Genomic DNA, 23,136 nt, shown 5'->3' on the forward strand with positions numbered 1-23,136 from the left:
CACCCCTTGAGAAATATCAGCCTACTTGGTAGAAAAAAAAAGGTTGATGGAAATAGCAATCTCCTTCTGAAAGAGAATAATAGATGGTCAAATGAGAAAGCACTGTGTAGTGGGAAGAGCATAGACTTTATAGTCTGTATTAGGACATGGTAAGCTGCTATAACAGAAACCCCAAAAGTCAGTGGTTTCAAGAACAAGAAAAGTTTTTTTTTCTAACATGCTAGAGCAGGGATGGGCGGACATTGTTTCTAAGGTTCAGATAGTAAATATTTTTGGATTTGTTAGCCATATGGTCTCTGTTGCAACTACAGTTGATCCTCATTATTCATGGAGTCTGTATTTGTGAATTTGCCTACTTAAAATGTATTTGTAACCCCCAAATCAATACTTGGAGTGCTTTTGCAGTAAGTCACAAACTCAAAGCAGTAAAAAAGTTGAACACTGGCTGGTGGTGTTCAGTGGTTACAGCATCCAAAGGGTCATGGGTTCAATTCCTGGTCAAGGGCATATACCTGGGTTGCAGGTTCAATCCCCAGCCCCAGTCAGGGCAGGTGCTGAAGGCAACCAACCAATCAATGAGTCTCTCACACCGATGTTTCTCTCCCTCCCTCCCTTCCACTCTCCTACTCCGTTCCTCCCACTCTCTCTAAAAACAGTGGAAAAAGTATCCTCAGGTGAGGATTAACAAAAAAAATTGTAGTCACTGGGGGCCTACAGATCCCACTAAGTTTGAACAAGGCAATGTTCTGCCTTCTTATTTTAGTTCTTTTTCTTTTTTAAAAATACAATTTTATTGATTTCAGAGAGGGAGAGAGAGATAGAAACATCAATGATGAGAGAGATCCCACACTGGGAATCAAGCCCGCAGCCCAGGCATGTGCCCTGACGGAATCAAACCATGACCTCCTGGTTTATAGGTCGATGCTCAACCACTGAATCACACCAGCCAGGCCTTATTTCAGTTCTTATATAGTAAACAAGTGTCCTTTTTGTGGTCTATTTAGTGCCACATTTTTTATAATTTTGTGCTTCTTGCTGGTGATTTTGCTGTTTAAAATGCCTTCACGTGTAGTGCTGTCTAGTTTTCCAAAGTGCAAGAAGGCTTCATGTGCCTTACAGATAACGTGTATGTGTTATTTTGTTCAGGTCTGAGTTATAGTGTTGTTGACTGTGAGTTCAATGTTAATGAATCAAGAATATATATGACAGTAGGCCTTTTTAAACAGAAATACACACAAAACAAGGTTTTTTATTGATTGGTTGATAATAATGTTGTGACCGGAGGCTCACAGGAACCTAACCTGGTTCAGTATTTGCTCATTCATTTTTGGTGGCAGCTTTATAGAACATAACTACCACAAATAACATCCATCAGTTGTACTCAGATAGACTGTCTTAGCACAAAAGCAGCCATAGACAGTATGTAAATTAATGGGTGTGGCTATGTTCCAATAAAACTTTATTTACAAAACAGGTCCACAGGCTATAGTTTGCCAACCCCTGGTCTAGAATACTAGGACAGTAGTGGTTCTGCTGTATACTTTCCATCTTGTGGCTCTGTCTTCCCCCTAGGTCAGCCGTGGGCAAACTACAGCCCGCAGGCCGGATCCGGCCCGTTTGGCTGTTCTATCCGGCTCGCAGAGCCGAAAGAGCGGAGGGTTCTCTTGCTCTCCCCTCCACTCCTTTACTTTGAATTTATATTAGTTCACACAAACACTCCATCCATGCTTTTGTCCCGGCCCTCCGGTCCAGTTTAAGAACCCATTGTGGCCCTCGAGTCAAAAAGTTTGCCCACCCCTGCCCTAGGTCCTTGTTGTAACCTCATGAATGAAACCAGGCCACACCCACTGGCTGGGAAAGAGAATGGAGAAGCACACCCGCTGTCTTAAAGAGTCCTGGGCCTAAAGTGCCCACTTCCCATTGGCCAAGATGCAAGCTAAGACGCGAGGCCTCACCTAACTGCAGGGGCAGGCTGGGAAATACATTCATCAGCTAGGAGGCCACATGCCCAACTACAGCTTGATTGCTTTGGAGGAAGGAGCTAGAGTGTTTTAGTGCAGCGGTCGCCAACCTTTCGGACCTCACGGACCACCGGTTGGCGACCAATGTTTTAGTGACATCCCACAGTCTACACAGATTGCAACTTACCTACAGTGTGGTTTTGAGGATTAAATGAGAAAATCTATTTAAAGTGCCTAACAGATGCCTGGCAGTGTTATTATCAATAAGCAGTGTTCTGTATTAACAGCCTTTGTGGTTCTTGTGCATGTTTTTTATCATGGCTAAGTCAACCCCCTTGTTTGGACTTTAGTTTTCTCATCGGTAACTTCACCAGGGGTTACAGACTCACTATGGTCAAATACAGATGACAGATGTCTTTTGTTTGGCTGACATGGTTTTAAAAATGCTTTGAATTTGGGGGTAGGGGGTTCTAATACCACCTTATACCAGTCACATTTGCCAATATTTTTTTTACCTGTCAATACCAATATAGATATTTACATTTGCCATCTTGATCTCTAAGGTTACTTTTTGCTTGGATATTCTAATATTTGAGATCTGTAACCGTGCACCTTAGAAAAAGCTTGGCATCTGACTGTCTCCTCACCTTGTTCGTCCATTGCCCCCAGCGGGTCTGAGTATTGAATGTGCACTGATGCTCAGTAGCAATAGATATTGTCCTCATTAAAAGTTGTGTGCTTAGAGCCAATGAAGTGGTGATTTAATCAGAAATGTTTGTTAATCTGACGAGGGCAATAAAACCCCCACAAGTGAGTGATCTCAGCACCTGCAAACAGTCTCCACTTGTAATGAAGCAATTACTGAGCAGGCAGCACTCACCCCGAGGGCTGGCTCGGGCCAACTGTACGGGGCAGTCACCTCCCAGGACAACCAAGGCACCTCCTCGCCTCCCCCACTCATGGCTACTCATGAGACCTTTTTATCCAACTCATTTGCCACCTTGTGAGATTTCAGACTTGGAAAAAACTGGCTATGAGTTCTGAGAGTTCATTCTGAATAGCAAGAAAGAATTACAGTTCAGATGAGAAATCACCATTCTCTGGTACTGATTTTAATGCTCTGTGGGAAGAGGGGAGAGTTGTATTTCAGTCAAAACTGATAGGCGGGTTCTTGCTGAGGAAAGGGTTGCATTTCAGTATAAAGTGATAGGATTTTGGCTGGTGTAAAACCTGTTTGTTTTTAAATCTCTGGTAGTAATGAGCTGTTACTTGGTCCTTGTGCTTTTCTTTCAAAACTGGACCTTTCAACTAAATGTCTTGAGATGTTTCAGCAGCCAGTTGTCTTAACAGATGTGCAGTGTCTTAGTTGACATCTTAAAGGAAATACTTGGTTGGATCTGTTCCCTAGCACAAAAACATATCAGTTTGTAAAGCTTTTGGCTACAGGTTACAGAAAACTAACCTCAAGTGACCAAACCAGGATAAGGGAATGTCTGGCCCGAGGGCTGTATAAGGCCCATGAAATCATTTGATCTGGTCCTGCCAAGGCATTAGGGGTGAGTTAATTAAATGATTGACCAAATATAGCAGGCTAATTTTTAAGTTGATAATTTTGAATGGCCCACAAATAATGTTATGTATATCCAATGGCCCTTGGCCTAAACAAATAGGAGTATGCTTTCCCCCCCAATACAGAAAATTTGGAGATTGGTGGCATTGGTTCTAAAGCGCAGCTATGTCAGGGCTGGTATTTCTGCTTTCTCTTAGCTGTTTCTTCATAGTCACAAGATAGCTGCTCAATTTCCAGTCATCATATCCAACTTCAAATAATGAAGGAGAAAGGAACTACAACACTGTGCCTTTTATAAGCAAAACATATGCCCTCCCCAGAGTCTCTTAGCAGACTTCTGGAACATCTTATTGGCCAGAACTGGGTCAGGACCACGCCTAGCTGCAGTGAGGCAGGTAAAGCATCTGTTGATCTTTTCTAACTTCTGTAATGGAGTCAGACAAAGAAGGGGGTTGGTAATCGATGCTGTGTTGGCCAACTAATAGTATCTACTGTAGGGAATAAAAGTTAATGGTAGTCGTTTAAAATTTACTGGAATCCTTATCAGAAAAAGAGGCCCCAGATCAGTGACAATTCAGGTGAGGTGGTAGGTTGAGAGGAGAAAATGGCCTAGACAGGATAAGCGCCAGAGGAAAGGAGCCTTGACACTTACAATTATTTGTTTAATGTCAGTCCTGCTGTAAGCTCCCTGAAGGGAGGGAGGGGGAGAAGCACTAAGTGTGGATGAAGTCAGTCTCAGTTCTGGAGCTGGCTGTGCACAAGGCTGACGGAGCCTACCAATTTTCTGAGACAAGGGCTACAAGCAATAAATATCTACCGAATTGGCTTGAGTGGCTGGAGGAGGCACTTGAACCCTTGTCTCAGATACCTGAGTCCATTTGAGTGGTTTGCTAGTCAGAGGTTAGGAGGCCACAGTGGAGCAGGCAGTTGGGTACTGCCCAGCCAGGGGCTGAGAGAAAGGCTTGCAACATGTGGAGATTGTTCAAGGGCCGCTGACCATTAAATGAGCCTCACCTGCTGCCAGGCGCAAGCGACAGGTCAGCAGTGGGCAGGTGATTTCTCTCGGCAGCCTGTGTCTGGCTCCGCTCCACTTGACGGGGGTCAGGAGACTAAAACCTCATTACCTAACACGGCTGGATGTCAGCATGTGTGGAGTGGCTGTTTGCCAGCATCTTAATTAATGAATTCATAAGGCGCAGGGTAGATGCCAGTTCTTGAAAAATGCTTTCAGCCTTTCAGCGATGAAGAAGTTTTTGCTAATTTATCAAAAAATATATTTGGGGAAAGAAGAGAAAACAAACTCCAAACAACGTTCTGGCCAGGGACAGATGAAGGCTGCAGGCAGAGAGTGGCGCGTCTCTCCTCGCAGCTCTCCGCACACGAAGGTCTCGGGAGCTGTGTGGGCTTCAGCAGGGCCCCTCGCGTTCCTGACCCAGGGCCAGGGTGACTCTCCCGAGAAACAAGCCCCTGTGTGCTCTGCTTCTCCTGAAAATTGTTCATTGATTAAAAATTGGAAAGGTTGCCTGTCTTCATCGGCTCGGCCCCGGAGAGGAGCTTCTCACAGGGCCTGATCTTTGCGGAGCCATGGGTGGAGGTTTTTCTGCCCCCACAGAGCCCTAGGAGCCTCCTCCATAGAAAAACGCCCCTTAAGTAGTGCCAGAGTAATCAGTCTTTTGGGGGTTGAAGCCACTCACTGGAAAAATTGAGACCTGTGACCCCCATGTGACTTGGCTGTGTGGCCTGAAGGCCCCAGATGGAAAGCCCCAGTGCTCTTGCCAGAGACCATCTGGGCAGGTGGTGCAGCTTCTTTGCCCATTATAATAAACACCCGGGCCTCCCCGGCTGAACATGGGTGGATCTCCAGAAACCCAGCTCCCAGGCTGCGGGGACTGGAGCTGGAGCTGGGACAGCTGACCCCATTCTCAGCTGTGAATTAACACGTGAAAGGAAAGACTTTGATGCCTATTGGGGAAGGAAGGGCACATCAGGCCCACTAGCCCACCTTTTCCTTCTCCAAACTGGGTCTGTTTTTTTTGTTTCAAATATATTTTATTGATTTTTTACAGAGAGGAAGAGAGGGGGATAGAGAGTCAGAAACATCAATGAGAGAGAAACATCGATCAGCTGCCTCCTACACACTCCCTATTGGGGATGTGCCCGCAACCAAGGTACACACCCTTGACTGGAATCGAACCTGGGACCCTTCAGTCCTCAGGCCAACGCTCTATCCACTGAGCCAAACCGGCTATGGCGGTTTTTTTGTTTTTAAATTGAATTTGGGTGGCATTGGTTAAGAAAACCATATAGGTTTCAAGTGTACAACTCAGTAAAACATCATCTGCGCACTGGAAAGGTGGAAGTGGGCAAACTGGATCTGTTTTTGTGGATTTGGGAAGGTGCTTTGGCAGTTTACACAGTTTCGGGGAGGGTGCCTAGGGTGTTGCAGCCGGGAGTTGGAGGGTAATTGCCTTCATGAGGACAGATGCTCAGCTCCCGTCTCACTGTCTCCAAGCAAATGGATTTCAGTCAGGTTCTTCCCTCACAGAGCATATCTGTTATGTGGACAGAGACCAGCAAAGCCCTGGACACGTTTATTCAGAGTAGAGAATCTGTTGAGGCCAGATCGCAAGCTTAGACGGACTTGGACCAGGACGTCATGAATGTCTTCATGAGGGGTTTTAAAGAAGAAGCAAGCGCTCTGGAGCAGAAAAACTCAGATTCCCGACCCCACTTCTACCACTTCCCAATCACATAACCTTGGGCTGGTTGCTTAAAATCTCTGTGCCGGGTGTTTGCTTCTCTCTAAAATGCGGCAGTCCCTTCCTTGTAGAGTTGATGTTGACCTTGGGTAGCATATATGAAGCTGCCCACCAACTGTCTAGCCCAGGGTGTAAGGAGTGGAGGTTGCACGAGGAGCTAAAAGTGGCTCAGGGCTGGTGGCTTAGGGCTTTCTTGTAGGCTGGTGGCTAGCAGCCCAGACTCGGACTGCCTGGCTCTCCCATGGACTGGCTGTGTGAGCCTGGCAGATGACTTCATTTCCATGGCCTGAGTTTCCTCAGCTGCAAATGTGGATACTAATAAAGCTGCTCATTCGGGGTTATTGTGAGCATCCCACGAGGGGCTTGAGAGGAGCACAAAGTGCCTGGCACATGGCGCATGCTGCAGTGGTGGCTGCTCCTGGGTTGTTGTGGGTTAGTGTGTGTGGACCGTTGGCCTCCCTGAGGCAGCCTTGACTCCTTCTGTGCCATCTAGACACACAAAACTTGGTGATTTGAGTTGGGCTCAGATACCCCAGCAACATGCTGTTTAGTAGGGTTGGTGCCCAGCAAGGACCTGGCCAGGCAGGTGCAGGATGTGCCCTGTAACCACTGCCTGGCTCCTGGGGTTAACTCATTCCCAGCCACTTTTCTCACTCACTGGTTGGAAGCTCCTGAGAGCAAGGCCAGCAAGACCGGAAATGACTTCCTGAACTAGAAAGCAGTGACCAGTGCCAAGCCCTGAGGGTGCCTCTTCCCTTTCCCAGAATAAAGTCTGGCCCTAAACAGTGGCAACTTAGGGAGCAGGCAGGGAACCCCTCCCAGGCTGTCAAGATGATCAGGGGGCACCAGTTAGCCACCTTCAGGAGGGGAAGCTTCCGTAATGGAGCACAGCCTATGGCCTGGAGCTGGCCCCATGGGGCCTGACCCGACCAGTGTGCTGGGCAGTTTGTGTGTGAGCTGGCACTCATGTTTCTTGCCCCCAAAGAGGTCTCATTGAGGACTTTAATTCCAGGAGGCTCCATACTCCTGAAAAGATGCCTCACGGGGATTTGAGACGAATTTTACAGTTTCTCTTAACACAGTGGTTTTATGGCATATAGGACCCCAGGGAGACTTCCCTAAAGCTCTGAGAATAAGGTGTTATTCCCCAAGTCAGATGGCAGAGGGGATTTTGCTTAGCTGCTCGGGGTTACTGAGCTGTCATCGGAGCTCCATGGAGCACACAGCACTCGGAGCTACATCTGAAGGAGGGGCCTCGAAGGCCACCAGGAGAGTCCCTGCCCCTGACGACTGAAAATGAATAGCGCTTTTTTTCCTTGGCATCTGCCAGCAGGAGCAATGGCCACACTTCGCTGGGGTCACAGCCCATGGTGACCTTGACTGCTGGACTGACTTCAGATCTTGACATTCTTCTGCAGGAAACATCCCTGCATCTGTGGAGGATCTTTGGCCTCATACTTCTCACTGAGCCTGCTCCTCTGCTCACTCCCAGCCACCCAGTCCCCAGTCTGTGTTTGGATAGGAAGGCAGTGGTTCTGTGGCAGAATTACTCATGGGCCTTTCCCATTACAGTACAGACTTCCTGGCTCCTGGCTCTGGGCCTCCTCTAGATCATCAGCTCCCTCCTTGAGGAATGCTCCTTCCCACTTCCTACCTTATAGACCTTGTTTTCCCTCCTTTCTCCTCCTCTCCTCATGGCTTTGCATCTTCCCTGTCTAGGCTCAGGCCAGCAGTCCCGGGGGCAGGTTTTAGCCACTGCTGGTCTCAGGTCAAATTACAGACTTACCCACCAGGACACCCTGCATACCTTTAACTGCTTGCATATGAGTTTCCACAACACCTACCAGGCACAGTTTGCTAACTTGTAGGGAGCTCACACCACTGCCTTTTTTACTTCCTTGGGTTCCTTTGCAGCTATGCTGCACCTGCTGTCATCTTAGTGACTTAAAGTGTTCATTTTTCTGTATAAAAACGGGCACTTGGTCTTCTGAATATAAATGTAATGTATGGACACTTCTTAATGTTATTGTACATCAGGGGCATCTACTCCCCACCCCTGCACTGTCTGAATGAGTTCCCTGTCTCAGTCCCCACCTTGGCTGCAACCACTTTGCCTGTGACAGTCATAGCCAGCATTGCTACCCACCTACAGCTCCAGGAAAATCCCAGCACTGGAGCCAGTCTTGGGCCCGCCACACTCCTCCTGCTAATTATCCTGCTATCCAGCATGTTGGGCAAGAGTCCTGGGAGCTTCCATGGCCTCCAGTGTGTAACTCTCCCCACTAGTGTTGGTTGGATCTCTTATGATGGGGCCTCTTTCTCCGTTAGTCCTGGGGCTTCGCATTCCTGCTCCCAGCTGAATACCTGACCCCATAGAGCCATGGTGTGGGTGAACTGAGGCTCCTCCTGCCATTCCATGTCTCCCCAGAGTGCCCAGACCACATGAGTCTCTTCTGCCCTTAGCCACTGCTGTAGGCCTGTCATACTTGGGTTCCACCAGGCCCAGCCTCTATCACCTGGTGCTGGCTCCAGGGCCCCAGCCCAGCTTCTCCCCAGGCCAGTCACGAGGTTCCGAGTATGCATGTCCTGAGCCAGCTGAATGGGCTGGCCTGTGGAGGCCTTGCTATCCTGATGGTCTACGCTGCAGTCTCCATCCCTGCTGAACTTCCCCCTGACTCAGAGGATGGCCATATCCAGCCAGAGGGGTTCCTCTTCCCACTGCTACCAGCCAGTGGCCAGGGCAGATTTGTCCATCAGCCCCCCACACACATCTAGCTCCTTCTCTTACTCTTGCCACAGATTAACTTTTCTTTTTATTCCCCAAAGATCCAGTGAAAACTTCTCTGATGATAATGGCAGCAAACACTTCCTGAACTACTATGTGCGTTGAGTACTGTTCAAGTACCTTACATGTATTGCCTCACATCCTTGGAAATATGAAACAGCTTTGTTCTATAAAGATAGGATTAAGGAATATGGCAAGCGAGCGACAAGCTGAGGCACCTGGGTACAGGCCCCACTCCGTGTGACCACACTTTTCAGGAGCCACAATTTCTGGTTTCTAGGCACTTGAGCTTCCAACTGCTTGCCCAGCTTTGACTCTTAGTTTCTAGAATCTTCTTGCCATTTGTCTCCCTATTCTGGTCATAACCCCTGTGTCTTCTCTCCTGAGCCTTGCTATCTTCTCTCTTGCCTTCAGCCTGCCGGCAGAAAGAAAGCTAAGGACTGCAGATTTGCAGGGAACTCTGCAAAGAGCATAATCCAAGTGCATGTTATTGAGAGTTGACTGAAAATCTAACTAGGGTCTTCTTTAAGGCCCACTTTCTTAATTTTCTCCCCCATTTCTGGGCCCATCTTGTCAGCTCTCCTCTTTAGCCACCACTCCTGACCCCAGATGCATCCTGAGCCTCCCTCCCTGCCTTCTCTGCAGCCTGAGGTGACCTGGAATCTCTGCACCCATTATTACAGCTGCCCGAGAGCCAGCTTCTGCTTCAGCAAGTGCTGCAGGGGGGCTGCCAGCAGAATCACCTGCGGATGGGTTAGTGGCCTTCTAGGAGCCAGCCAGCTGCCTGACAGCCTCGGCCTCCCCTCACTCAGCCCACATCCAGCAGCTGGGTTACAAAGAAGGGGAACTTGCTATTTAGAAGGGAGTCAGAACGAGCTGTCAGCCGGACATAAATATTCATAGAGGGAGGTTAGAACTTGAGTCCCTAAAACTTTGATTTGTGTTAGTCTGTTTAAGCCTCATTAAAAAGTAGTAAATGAAAGTGGGGATATTCAGTGGAACTGCAGAGAAATTGGGCTTGTTCAGATAAAGGCCTCTGACTGCCAGCTCCACAGGCCCTGCCCGGAGCGCAACGGCAGATTGGCTTGGCCACTTATAGTTTGCCAACCTCAATTTAAAGATTTTGCTTAGCATGAGTTCCTGGCCTTGGTCCGGGCCAGTTAGCACTTGTTTGGACACCTGGTAGCTTCTAGAAGCGTTTAGGGATGGAAATCCCCAAACTTTTCCTTCCCAGAATGACATGCAAACCATGGTCTGGCCCAGGGGGTGGCAGGAAGAAATCTAACCAAGGACTAATACTGCACTAGGTGATCCACAAAGGCCATATCTATGTGCATGATAGTTGCTTCTCCTAACTTCTTCCAGCTTCTATGGCACAAGTGGAGGCTTTCAGAGACCATTGCTACATGAGGCCTAAATCCGTCCCAGCTCCTGGGCCCAGCCATGCTCAACCCTACTCCATGGCTACAAAGACTGCAGTGGGCCAGGCCTGTGGTCACAAAGGAGACAAATGGCCAACATGCTTCTAGGGCAGGAGCTACAAAGTCAGCCCTAGGGGCCAGGCAACCACATACATGAGTGCAATGGGTCCATCTGGGCTAGACTTGAACCCCGAACTGCAAGTTTACACCCTCTGCCCTCAGGGCTCCCAGCATTTGGGAAGAGGAGGTTTGGACACACAAAGTTGGAATGACATAGCACATGCTCAGCCTCATGAGGACTGACTGACTAATTTGCTGGGAGCAGGAGGCAGTACCCCTCCAGCAGAGGCCTCATGGAGGAGGTAGAGCTTCAAGAATTAAGCTTTGTTTGGGACCCAGCATGGAATTTGGTGTTCTGATTGGAGTTTCTACACAATGGAATGGAAACAGCAAATCTTGGGGTCCTGAGGGGCTGGGCTATGTTGGGGGTGCTGCTATCAAGACTGGGCCTCATGGCTGCCTGAAGAAGTACCTGCTTTCCTCAGCTCCAGCTCTGGTTCCACTGACCCATCGCATCAGCCATGGCTGTTCCTGGAGCCTGGCTCCCCAGAGCTCATCTCCCTACAGTGCCTATTCTAGGATGGCCTTTGGCCTCCCCAGGCACAGGCCCTGTCTCCTGGTTGGGGCTGTTTCCCAGGACAACCGTCCCTTTGGTGCCCATTAGCAGAGAAATGACACAATTAACCAGGCAATTAACTCAACACTATGCAGTTGCTCCCTCCCACAGGGCCCTTTTTCCGGAAGCAGAGTTGGCAGCAGGCTGGGCTGCAGGGAAGGGGATAGATGGTGCATCATCTGTGCCAGGCACTGGGATGAGGGAAATGCTGACCCAGGATGGGTGCTGGCCAGGGAGAGGGGCAGAAGGCCTAGGGACTTCAAGTGCAACTCCGACACTGGCCCAGACCACCTGCCTGGGACTTGGGATTCATACTTGTGATCATTGGTTCCCGCCCCTTTGGGGCCACTCTAAAAGGGACTGGAGCAGGGAATTGACTAAGATCACTAAGGAAGGAGGAATGTTTCACTCTGACTCCTCAGAGAATTCTGTTTGGGGGCCCTTTCTCCCATTTGTGAAATAGAGGTCATAGTTGCTATCCTTCCCAAGGACGTGGTGAGAAAGTTAAGTCGGATGGAAAATTGAGCATTACCAGGCCCTCTGAACCTTCCCATCTAGGCTCCTGCCAGTAGGGCAGTGGTTCAAGAAGAGCAAGCCAGTCCCAGGCCCAGAGAGGTGGCCATTTAGACAGATGGACACAGATGAACTTTCAAGGCCAAATGCATGATACCAGGACCCAGCGTTTATTTTATCAAGTATACATCTCTGAAATTATAACCAAAACAAATAGGAAAACTGATAACTTTGGCAACCAACTTTTCAGAAGCAATTTTGCCCCATAGGTTACAGCTACCTTGATGATGGGCAATACTTTGCCTCAAGAACTCAATCAGAAAGAAATAGGAGTGTTTTTAAGCTGCATTTTTTTTACACTCAATATTTTCTATTAGTTCTCATGGTAAAATATATATTCTTACAACTTAGACTAGTTTACGATCAGTGGGAAAATACCTCTGTGTTCTGCCCCTAGGTTCCTACCACCCATCCCTCACGTGTGTGGGGTGCTTTGGAGAGGCCGAGCCTTCCCAAAGCATCTAGTTTCATTCCAGGATACCCTTGAGTGGCTGGCGTCTGCAACACCATGTGAGGCCCTGAGCAACACCCCCCGCCATTTCCAGTGGGGTTCAGGCTGTACCACATGGAGGCCAAGGACAGCATAATAGAAATGTTAGGGATGACAGGGCTTCCTCCTCCCCATCCCAGAACCCTGACTATTTTGGAAGTTGAAAGGCTCTGCTGCCTTCTCCAGCGGCTGGTGTGCTATATTTCAGATCGATGGGCTGGAGGAGAAGCTGTTGCAATGTCGGAGGGACCTGGAGGCTGTGAACTCCAGGCTCTATGGGGCGGAGCTGAGCCCAGAGGCCAGGTAATGCTCCTGCCCCACCTCCTGCCCTTCTTCAGCCCCTCATATCTAACCTGAGCCCTGGCCCTGAGCTTCTATTCACCCCTCCACCTGCCACAGAGACCTTGGCCCTTGTCCAACTTGCCCTGGAATGCCAGCTGCCCCTCGGGTGGGAAGGAAAAGGGCTTGAGCCACAAAACTCCTTCCCCCTCACAGGAAATCTCTGGAGAAGGAGAAAAACAGCCTGATGAACAAAGCCTCCAACTATGGTAAGAAAGTTCCCTTTCGTTACCAGCCCCGCCCTTTAGTCCCAGGATCAAGAGGGACAGATAGCCCAGGGAGCCCACAAGGTGACAGGGATCCAGGGGGATCTTCAGGAGGGGTCAGCCCCCAGGAGGCTATAGGAACCCACTGTAAGCCCAGCAGCCTGGAAGAAGAACAGGTCTGTTCCTTTGTTCAGGTCCAGAAAAAGATTCTCACATCCACCCAGACTTGGGAGGGCTGTTTTCCCTGTCCCCCTTCCCAACCTCCCTGCTCCCCCCGGCCCCCACCAGGAAAACCCTGTGATGGGAGTCGGGGCCTTGGGGACCATGAAGGATAAACTTGGGAGCCCTGAAGGGCTACTGGAGTGGAGCAATGCTGCCACCTTCTGGGTGCTGGGGGCACAGTCAGGTAGAACCCTGGCAGGGCATTGAGCTAGAGGGCAGCTGCTGAGCCCACCACCATCCCTTCGGCTACCCTGCCCCTACCTGCCAGGAGAAAGCTGATCTGCAGAGGCTCATCCAACTTGTCTGTTCTATTCTCCTTGAGGGGCCAAACCTGGCCTACAACCAGCCCAGAACAGTCCACATGGCAGGGAACCTTCCAAAGGGACCGATTTTGAAGAAACAAGTGTGTGCAGTGCATGTGCACACACCCCTATACTTGAGCCTGGGCTCAGTCTGGCCTGCCCAGAGCTGATCTGCAGGATCTCCCCACTCCCTCACACAGGCAGAGGCGGGACATCAGTGCCCCCCACCCTAACAATTTTCACACAAAATCACAGCATCCCCACTGAGATGGTGTGGCTACAGAGTAGGACTGGCTTCTGCCAGAGGTGAGCCTGACGACCTCACGGCACGAACTGCTTCCTCTTAGTGTCCCTCATTCATTGGCTGGGCGTCCAGCAGAGGGCACAAAGCCCACCCAGTGACAGGGAGGATTCACCTGGTGACGCCATGCCACCACATCGCTTGGCTTTCACGTGTGGCCTTTTGGTGACCCCTCACACATTCCACGTTCAACTTCAACTGCATTTGAAGAGAAATGGTTGAGTAGCACTGTGTTGGGACTTTTGGAGGCTGGGTGGGATCTGTAGCCAAAGGTTGTGAGGATCAAGGACAGAGTCCTTTTCATGGATAAAAAGAAGTGGCTGGTAGGGAACACCTCGGCCCTCAGCAGTGTGTGTACCCACTTGTGGGAGAGGTAGAGGCAGCTGAGAATAGCAGATGGGCCTAAGCTACCTATCCAACACCGTTTCCTCCCAGAGAAGGAGCTCAAGCTGCTTCGGCAGGAAAACCGGAAGAACATGCTGCTCTCCATGGCCATCTTCATCCTCCTGAGCCTCATCTACGCCTACTGGCCTATGTGAGCCTGCGATTTCTCCAGTCAACAGCCCAGTCACAGCCAAGCAGGCCCTTCAGGCCTCAAGAGGACCAAGGTACAGGGGCATTTCTACCCCACCAGACACTGAGCAGGGCTTCCTGTTGGCTCAGCCCCTCCTGCCTCCGCTCCTGGTCTCCAGGACTGTGCCGGCTCCTCCCTTAGCCCAAGGGAGAGGCAATAAAGAACACCCAGGCTGCTGTGTGCTGAGTAAATGTCACGTCTGACTGCAGCTGGGGGGGGGGGGGGGCGGTACGCAGGAACCAAGGAAGAAGAGATGTTCAAGGCAAAGCTCTTGGCTTAGAACTCAGAAGGGAGGCTGTGAAGGTGAGCCCTCAACTTAAGTAGGGAATAAAGACAGCAGGGAGCACTCCCCAAACCTGAACTACACTGAGAGCCATTTCCAGGGCTTGGGCATCGTGCCACGTGCCCACCACCCCCACCAAACACGTTGTCGTGCCCTGCCTGCAACTATGACAGGAAAAGGTAGCCTATGCAGCGAAAGGCAACTGGGGACTTAAAAGTGGTCGCGTGGCAGTCCTACGGAGGCAAGGAGTTAATCCGTCTTTAAGAGGCAGGCCAGGCTGGCGAGGTCTGGCGGAGTGAGTGGGCAACAAGAGCCATGGTAATGACCAGACTGACTTATGGTGACAGTGGGCAGTAAATCAGGCGGGGTCTGCTGGGAAAAGCGGTAGAGGTGGGGCTGACAGGATGGGGAGGCAGGAGCCGCAAACACAGACATCACACGCTGCCTCTGAGCACATCCCCCAACCCTACTGCCAGCACAGGGCCCAGGATGCTGTGTTGGGAGGCTGGAGCAAGGTAGATAGAACAGGGCAGCCAAAAGGGTGAAGGGCTTAGGAGCTGAGAGCACCCCAATTAGGTAAGTAAAACATGGAAAGGAGTTGCCCTGGGAACTCAGGGAAGGACCGTGAGGCCAGGGTGAAGGAGCCAAGTAAAGTGCAGGCAGGCTCTAGAGCAGTGGTTCTCAACCTTTCTAATGCCGCGACCCTTTAATACAGTTCCTCATGTTGTGGTGACCCCCAACCATAAAATTATTTTCGTTGCTACTTCATACCTGTAATTTTGCTACTGTTATGAATCGTAATGTAAATATCTGTGTTTTCCGATGGTCTTAGGTGACCCTGCTAGTGGTTCTCAACCTGTAGGTCGTGACATTGTAGAGCCTAAGACCACTGGAAAACACAGATATTTACATTACAATTCATAACAGTAGCAAAATTACAGTTATGAAGTAGCAACGAAAATAATTTTATGGTTGGGGTCACCACAACATGAGGAACTGTATTAAAGGGTCGCGGCATTAGAAAGGTTGAGAACCATTGCTCTAGAGGAAACCAGCAGTGATGTGACTGGGGAAGGAACTAGCCTGGATCGGAGTGGGAGGTGCCCTCAGCACCTGCGTGTCTCCCACCCCAAGCACAGCCCCCAGTGCAGGCACAGGAAGGAGGGATGCTGGCTGGGAGTCGGCAAAACCATCTCTCCCTCCCTCCTTCCTCTGGTCTAGTGGTACTAATTGGTCTGACACCTCTTGTTATTTTAGTCACAGGCTGATCCTGGATTGTCACAGTACCACCAGAGTGAGCTGTGTGATTTATGTAAGGGGAAAAGTGCCTCCCTACCCTGCTGGGCTGTAGGTTCATTCATCCTCCCATCCTGGCTTCTAACAGGAGCTGCCTAATTTCCCGACTTCCTTGGGCCCCTCTCTGGTAGCAAGCAGCAGCTCTGGGAGCCCTGAGCTTGGACAAGGCTCCGATTAAACAAACCCTCTCTTCTCTTCTTCCAGCACAGCTTCCTCCCCATTCACCTTCAGCCCAAGCTGTTCTATCCAAGCCAGTCCCAGACCAAACACCGAGGACAAACAGCAGCAGCCCCAGCACAGAGCCACACTGGCATTAAAAATATGTTTATCTTTAATGATCCAAGATTTTGCAAGACACACATATGCCCAGAACTGGGTGGAAATACAACATTTTAGCAGTGCTGCTGCCAACCTGGGGGAGAGGGGGAAGCACGAGGGCTGGATGTTGGCTGGAGACACACCCCCACCGCAAGGTGGAGCCAATTCCAACCTGACAGGGAGCCTCAGTGCCCTATCTCCATGGAAACCAGTGTAGCACTGGGATGGGGCCCTGGGGAGCCTGTATGAACATCTCTGGCAGGTATTTTCCATTAAAAACCCCTAGTGCCACCCCCACCCAAAGCTACTGCCCAGCTTCCCCTCTTCCCCCTCAGCCAACACCATAGAATGGCAAAAGTGACTGTACCCCCATGGGGAAGAAGGGGGGGGAGGGTAGCAAGGTGGCTGTGGCAAATAAGGTACCCTCTGTTGCAGTGGGGACTGCTGCTGGGGCACAGAAAAAGGCAGGGCTTTGAGGATGCTTCCTTCCCTTCTAGAGCTGCCCAAGATTTGGGTCAAAAGGGGATGGGGCCCAGGAAGGCTCTATCACCCCAGGAGGCAGTCACATCCACTACCAAAGACAGTGCTACCTGCATCCTGGTGTGGTGTCAGGGACGTGGGCCACACCTCCCTTCCCGGCCTGCGGGACTGTCAGAGGTCTAGGCTGAGAACTCCAGGGAAGACCAAGACAGGGTGGGGGGACAAGACAAGAAAATCTTTTCCAACTTGGCATCAAAACAGAGCAAGTTCAAAGAAACAAAACCTTAATTTGTACAGCAGGTACTCCTGGCCAGCTCCCAACAGTGGGCTCACCCACTAAGGGTTGGCCCAGTAAAAAGTTGGGCAAAGCTAGCGCATGGCCACCTTCAGGGCAGTCACAGAACTCAGAAAAGTGAGTCTACAGGATACAGGAGAGAACAGCAGAGCCAAAGCCCTGCTGCTCTGACACGTCCTCCGCAGCCCCATGTGCCCTGGGCCTGACCGCACACCACGTAGGAGCAGGGTCTTCCAGGCCGAGTCCTGGCCGGGGAGGCAGGTCTCTGGGAAGGGAAGTCTAAAAGATGTCCCAGAAGGAACATGTGAGTGTCCTCTGACAGCCCCTGACTGAGCTCTTCAGGGGAGATGGAGAAGAGACCATCCACCCCTCATGGCCAGGCTGTGCTCCCCTGTCCCTTTCGAGAGGGGCCCAGGTAGAGCACCCTAACTCTGAACAGCAGGGCGGTCAGTAGCAGTGGGCGTCCCCGGGCCCTCAGGCGCTGTGCGTCTGGATGAAGGAGAGGACATCCTCCTTGGATAGCTTGTCCGGGTCCTGGGGCTTCTGGGAGTCATGTACACGGATGCCATCCCCCCACTCCCAGAAGAGCCGGCCATAGTAGCAGATGCTGGGGAGGAAGGAAGTCAGAGGGCTATATCCAGAGTTCAGGACCAAGAGATTACCACCCACCCCTGGCAACTGGTTTAGGGGATGAGTATTCTTAAGAGGGGAGGTCCCCACCCAGGACCCCAACCATCACAGCAGGTCCTGGCATCACTATCAATGATGCCACTTGAGGGTCTTCCCTTTGGCAGCCAAAACCCCAGAAGGCTCCCACTCCTCCTCGCTTCATAGGAAACCACCTTTTCCCAATAAAGAGCTGCTGCTATTTGCATCCATCGGAATGGCTGTTGAAACCTATAATCAACAATCTGGCAAATGGACACTGGGTCCTGACAAGGACATTTGGGACCCTGAGTTACTAGAGGCAGGGCTGTGGGTACTCAGCGTGTTCGCACCACCAGGACAGTGTCAGCAAGTCAGGGAAGCAGTGGCTGCTCCATGGGTCAGATGCCCTAAGTGGGATCCTTCCCAGAACCCAGGACCCCCAACCATCCAGCAGGTCCTGGCATTCCTCTCTTCTCTGAGCTTACTGCCCAGGCCCAGCCACTCCCTGGAGGGGCCACCCTCCACACCCCTGTAGGGAGGAGTCTGGCACTTGCTCAGGGGAGCCCCTGCATGGGCAGCAGTTGATCCCAGAACCTGGGCTATGCCTCAAAGGACTGGCTAGCATCCTGACAGGAGTGCGGGGGGCTGCTGCAGGGCAGGCTACTTACTGAAATGGGGCAATGGCATCTGCAGGGAGCACATAGGTAGAGTTCTTGGTTTTCTTGTTGTAGAAGAACTTCCTATTAGAGCTTTTGCTGAATCCCATCGTCCAGGGCTCTGAGGAGGAAGAGGAAGAGCCCAGGAAGGGCACAGTAATCCAGGGGGAACAGGGCAAGCCAACGCAGGGGTGTGCCCTCCTTCACTCTGTTCTTCCTTCCCTCTCCAAAGTGCAGGCAGAGAACAGCCTGTGAGGACGCAGCCTTCGTCTCCAGTGCAAAAGGGCTTCAGAGGAGGGCTAAGACTTAACAACCTCACCCAGGCCTGTTAACCTGCACCAGGGCAACATCTGTGGGACCCCGGCAGAGGGAGCAGGACTCAACCAGAGGGCCCTGAAGAAGGGGGTTCTACAGGGCATGCAAATGGCCAAGCCGGACTTTCTGGATCTGCTGTGGCCCTCCGAGAACACCCTCTTCCTGCCATGAGGACACCACGTGCATATACGAGTTGGGCTCCTCTCTTCCCAGCCCAAACCTAACCTCTAGGACCCACCACAGAAGAGGCTCAGGGCACACAATCCCCCCGCCATGCACCTCAAAGAAATGCCAGCCTGGCTGCTACCCACATTCGTAGGGAACCCCTAGCACTGGTGTAGGGAGGATTTGGGCCAATCACCCTGAGGGAGGCGGGGACAGGGAACAGTCGCTCATCACCCACCGTTCACTGTCCTGACGATGTAGAGGCCAGTGGGCACAAAGTGCCGGTCGTCTCGCCCTGTGTAGCTGAGCTTTGGGGTGCCGCTGGAGCCCTTGATGATCTTCATCTCCAACCTGGTTTCCCAAGCAGGCATGCGAGCAGGAAGTGGAGTGTATGCATGAGAGAGAGGAAGCCCCAGCGATAGTCTCTTGCAATCATCAAAATCACACCAACCACAATAGTTTATCTTAGTTCAACTAGGAAACTGAGGCAGAGACATGAGTGAACTGCTCCAAACCTCACTACAGGTGAGTCCAGTGCTAGGTTCGGAGCTCAGGCTTAGGCGCTGAACTCCCAACTAAGCACAGGCAGGTGGGGAGTGATAGATGCCCCCGATAGATTGCTGTTGTTGAAGAGTTTCAGGGTGACACCAGTAAGGATAAGATCTGACACCACGGCTGCCACTGGGTCTACTGACTACCACCCATAACATCACTGTGATCACTGTGGCCAGTAAAGAGTTAACACGAGGGCACTGAGCCACTAGAGCAGGTGCACACCCAGGAAGAGACCCACAGGTCTGAGCTCTCCTTCCCCCCACACCCCCCCCCCCCGCCCCCGCAACTAAAAAAAATCCAAGGAAGCAGTTATGCCCCCCTCTCCTCCAGGCTCGATCTCTCTGTCAGCACCAGGAGCTGGGATTTATGGTGTTTCAAGCAGCTTGCTGCTCTGCCCTCACAGGGACAATCGTAACTATTACAGCATCAATGAGCCCGTATTTCTGCCTGACACACCCGCCGGCTCCCCTCCTGACAGGGTGCTGAATCAGCTCTCAGCCGGGCTCCTGGCTGCAGTGGAGCCACGCTGCCCGGAGGCAAGGCAGGCAGGGGTAAAGGCAGGCTGCCAGGGCCAACTCACCACCCACCCCGATCTCCACAAAACACAGAGCAAATCCTGACCACTGCTATGCGCCCACCTCAACTCCTCAAATCCTGGTTGAGGCACTCACCTGACAAAAATCTTCTCCATTTCCTCCAGCCTGTACACCTCCTTCACCCTGAGGGTAGAGGGATGGAGAGAGGACAAAGGCTTCCTGGGAGGTCATTCTTGTCCAGCAGCAGCTGATAGGCAAGAGGCTGTGCCTGTCCTTGCCCTCTGCCTCAGGCCCTGCACCCCCCAACCCTTCAAGGTATGACTCCCTCCCCGCACCCTGCCCCAGCGTGGCACACTGCTACCCTACAGACAAACCCTAGTTTTCAGAGCTGCCCAGTATCCTCTCGGGCCCACCCCAGGGCAACTGGGGAGTGCAACTATGGTTATGGAAGGCGGGAGGGAGTGGAAGGGGCTGGCAGACCAAGAGGTCTCTGTCCGCATCCCACCCCAGTTTGTCATTACTGTTACAGAGACTAGACACCAAGGTGCAGGCGCTCGGCCACGTCTGACCACTTGGGATTTAGGCCTTCCTGTAGCAGTTACTTCCAAATAGTCCTAACAGGCCTATTACATCGGGGCAGCGGGACTCCTACCCAGGGTGCAGGACTCCTGTTTGATGCCCAGCTCTCCACCTCTGGGGACCCTTGAACACACCCTGGGAACTGCCACTGGGGGAGGTCCCCAGAGACCCAGCAACCAGGCCACAAACAGCAGAGGCAGGGTCCCTTGGAGCTGCCCCTCAGGACCAGGCAGACAGGACAGTGCAAGCACAGAAAGAAATTGCTTTTAGACTTTCAGAGGATATCTAGAAAGTACATTCTCAGTACTGGATTTAATTTTAAGTAAAATCTTATTTAAAATAATAATAATGATTTTGATAAAAGTACAAATAGGCATCTCAGTCTCTAGTCAGATGAAGTCCCAGAGGTAACAATTTCAGACGCTGGCCCAGCAATGAAAAGCCAGTCTCCATCGTCTGCTCCCTGACTGTCCCACCCTCCTCTGGACCCTGGGACTCTCACATGACCTAACAAGGCAGCACACCCTGGCCTTCTTCCCAAGCAGTAAGGGTCCCACTCCTTCAAACCATCCTTCTCTTTTTCACGTTCAAAACTCCCATTCCTTCTGGACCCTTTTCTCACTGGAAAAGAATGAAAAGGCCAGGTGACATACTAATGCTACTCAAGTGTGAATGCGTGACTCCAAGAGGTGTGAGCGCTCAGAAGCACGAGCATCTTAAATGAGGACATCTAAATCCTCAGCATGACTCTTGTGGAGGTTCACTCACTGTGACAGGCAGGATGGGGAGTTACTCTTGGGTGAAGGAGCCACCTATCTAGCACCCCCAAACAGCACTCATCAAGGGTAGTCTTATCGCTAACACCAACCTCGCCTGGCCCCCCCCACTGGGCCTTCCCATCCCCTATAGGACAGGGAAGGAGGCAATCACCAGAAAGAAGCAATAAGGAAGAGGTTTGGGGAGGAGGGAGATATGCTTACCTGATGGGATTCATGTCAGGCCGACTAGGCTTGGAAACGGCTTTCACAAATTTCTCAGCAAGCTGAATTCTACAATCCAAACAATCACTCAGACACAAGCCAGGTGCCTCCAGCCGGACCCCACACCAAGGCATTTTCATGGCACCAGTGGAGAACACTCCCGAATCCGTAGCAAACTGCTCCGAGAGGCCACTCTCATGTCCCCTAGGAACTCACCCTGCCCCTGTTCACTGACGTCTGTCTGCACGCCCTCTCCCTCTCTCTGGATTCTGAGCTCTAATTTCGCTACATCTTGGTTGGTTCCCTGAAGTGTGTCTTCAGCTGCGCTCAGGCACCACCTCCAGAACTTCTATGTCATCTGAACTGGACATGTCCTTTCTATCACCCCAACCACAGGTGCCAGATAAACCAACTCAGGAGTGACATCAGCATTCTGGTGCAAGACGTCGCTCCTTTTTGTCCCTCCCTCCTTTTCAACAAAAGTGCTTCTGGAGTTTGGGCTCCAGATGAACTAACTTCAGTGGGACCACCAGGCATAAGACATGTTCTTCCGAGAAGACCCATAAGGTCACCCTCTTCTTCAACCTGAACACAAATATCTCCTGTGATCTGAACAGTTGTAGCAAAACAGGAGTGTGTGTATCTATGAGCAGCAAGGCCCAAGCCCTAGCAAACTCTGAAGTGCCAGCACCATTTCTCACCCTGCCCTTGGAACCAGCCCATGGGTGCAAGAAGGGAACTCTAAGAATGCCCTTAAGCAGAGAAGGCCTGGTGAGGGGCCAAGGCCTGGAGACTGCTGCCACAGAGGTGCCCGGCCCACCTCACCTCCCTCCCCTCCCCCAGGGCCCAGGTCAGACCGCTGGTTAAAGTGCTGCTCCCGCACGTCGCTGCCATTCAGCACAAGGACATCGAGGATGTGGATGGCACTGATCTTCCGCTGGGCCTTCCCCTAGAAGGACAAGTACAATGCCCACCTTGCCAGGCATTGGCCTGGGGCCCACTCCGCCCACCACTGGGCCTACAGCCGGGGAGGGGAGGGAGGGGAGGAGAAGGAAGGGGAGAGCTCTAAACACAGGGTATTTCTTTTGCCTCCCTCCCAGTTGATTCTCAGCCCAGACTGGCTGGACTCCTGAGCACACAGAGAGCTGAGGCTCTGGGTGATGACTCCCTTGAATCTCAACCCGGTGAGGCTGCCACCATGGTGCTCCAGCCAAAGGCCTGGCTTTCCACCCTTGTCAACTATTCCCACAACTATTCTGCAAGTCACCCATATGCTGTAACATCCAAAGCTCATGGGAAAGTTGCTTCTTTCCAAAGGGTTCCCTGGTTAAAAACTAAATCAGCAGCTAAAAAATACCCAGCAGGCCCAGCAGGCCTCGATGCAGAGATGACCGAGGTTTCCTCCTTCACACATGGAGACTGCGGTCCTTTCTACCTGAACATACTATGCCAACTGCTTCAGGGGAAGGAGTAGTCACCAGGCCTTCCCCCGCCCTGGGTGGGACAGTCAAGCACCACAGAAACTATAACCTCGCTAACTCTGGGGAGAAAGGCCAGGCTCAGCTGTGCCCCAGGTTCCTAGCTGGAAGGGCCAGGGCACATGAGCAGAACCACCTCTGACCTCCCCTTTCAGCTCATGGACAATCTCCACAGATAGCAGAGTGTCCCGGGGCAGCTCTGTCTTCAGGTCCAGCTTGACCCAGCGGTCTGACTGGCGGCCATCCCACGTGTAGATCTGTGACTTCTACGGGTGGAGAGAAAGGGTTGGGTCAGGCAACCATGGAAATGGAAGGAGGAGAGGATCAGTTCTAAAAGGGCTTTTAGTTGGTGGCTACAGCTGATGTCAGAAGA

At 51.5% G+C, this 23,136-nt stretch overlaps 2 protein-coding genes across 6 annotated transcripts in view; one reads left to right on the plus strand and one right to left on the minus strand.

Moving 5' to 3' along the window:
* Positions 1–23,136, plus strand: part of CCDC167 (coiled-coil domain containing 167) — a 31,322-nt gene that overhangs the window by 3,233 nt on the left and 4,953 nt on the right. Inside the window, exons 2-5 of one of the 3 annotated variants that reach the window (XR_013960441.1) lie at positions 12,444–12,538; positions 12,731–12,783; positions 14,041–14,213; positions 15,963–16,044. Coding sequence is in view for 1 of the 3 variants with exons in the window: in XM_080665258.1 (XP_080521384.1) it covers positions 12,444–12,538; positions 12,731–12,783; positions 14,041–14,144 (252 nt within the window). In the remaining 2 variants the exon portion in view is untranslated. Of the gene's footprint in view, positions 1–12,443; positions 12,539–12,730; positions 12,784–14,040; positions 14,368–15,962; positions 16,045–23,136 lie in introns of those variants that run through there. The other 2 variants (XR_013960440.1, XM_080665258.1) reach the window with 2 other exon arrangements.
* The window catches only part of CMTR1 (cap methyltransferase 1), a gene marked incomplete at its 5' end in the record, with an annotated part of 65,443 nt that continues 58,372 nt past the window's right edge, over positions 16,066–23,136 (minus strand). For 2 of the 3 annotated variants that reach the window (XM_080665257.1, XM_080665256.1), the window contains 7 exons: positions 16,066–17,458; positions 18,168–18,276; positions 18,874–18,986; positions 19,862–19,909; positions 21,286–21,354; positions 22,143–22,234; positions 22,907–23,029. In XM_080665257.1, coding sequence (XP_080521383.1) covers positions 17,326–17,458; positions 18,168–18,276; positions 18,874–18,986; positions 19,862–19,909; positions 21,286–21,354; positions 22,143–22,234; positions 22,907–23,029 — 687 coding nt within the window. In that variant the 3' untranslated portion in view covers positions 16,066–17,325. Of the gene's footprint in view, positions 17,459–18,167; positions 18,277–18,873; positions 18,987–19,861; positions 20,927–21,285; positions 21,355–22,142; positions 22,235–22,906; positions 23,030–23,136 lie in introns of all 3 variants that reach the window. The other variant, XR_013960439.1, reaches the window with a different exon arrangement.

Source organism: Plecotus auritus (assembly GCF_963455305.1).
Source record: "Plecotus auritus genome assembly, chromosome: 4".
Classification (NCBI taxonomy): domain Eukaryota; kingdom Metazoa; phylum Chordata; class Mammalia; order Chiroptera; family Vespertilionidae; genus Plecotus; species Plecotus auritus.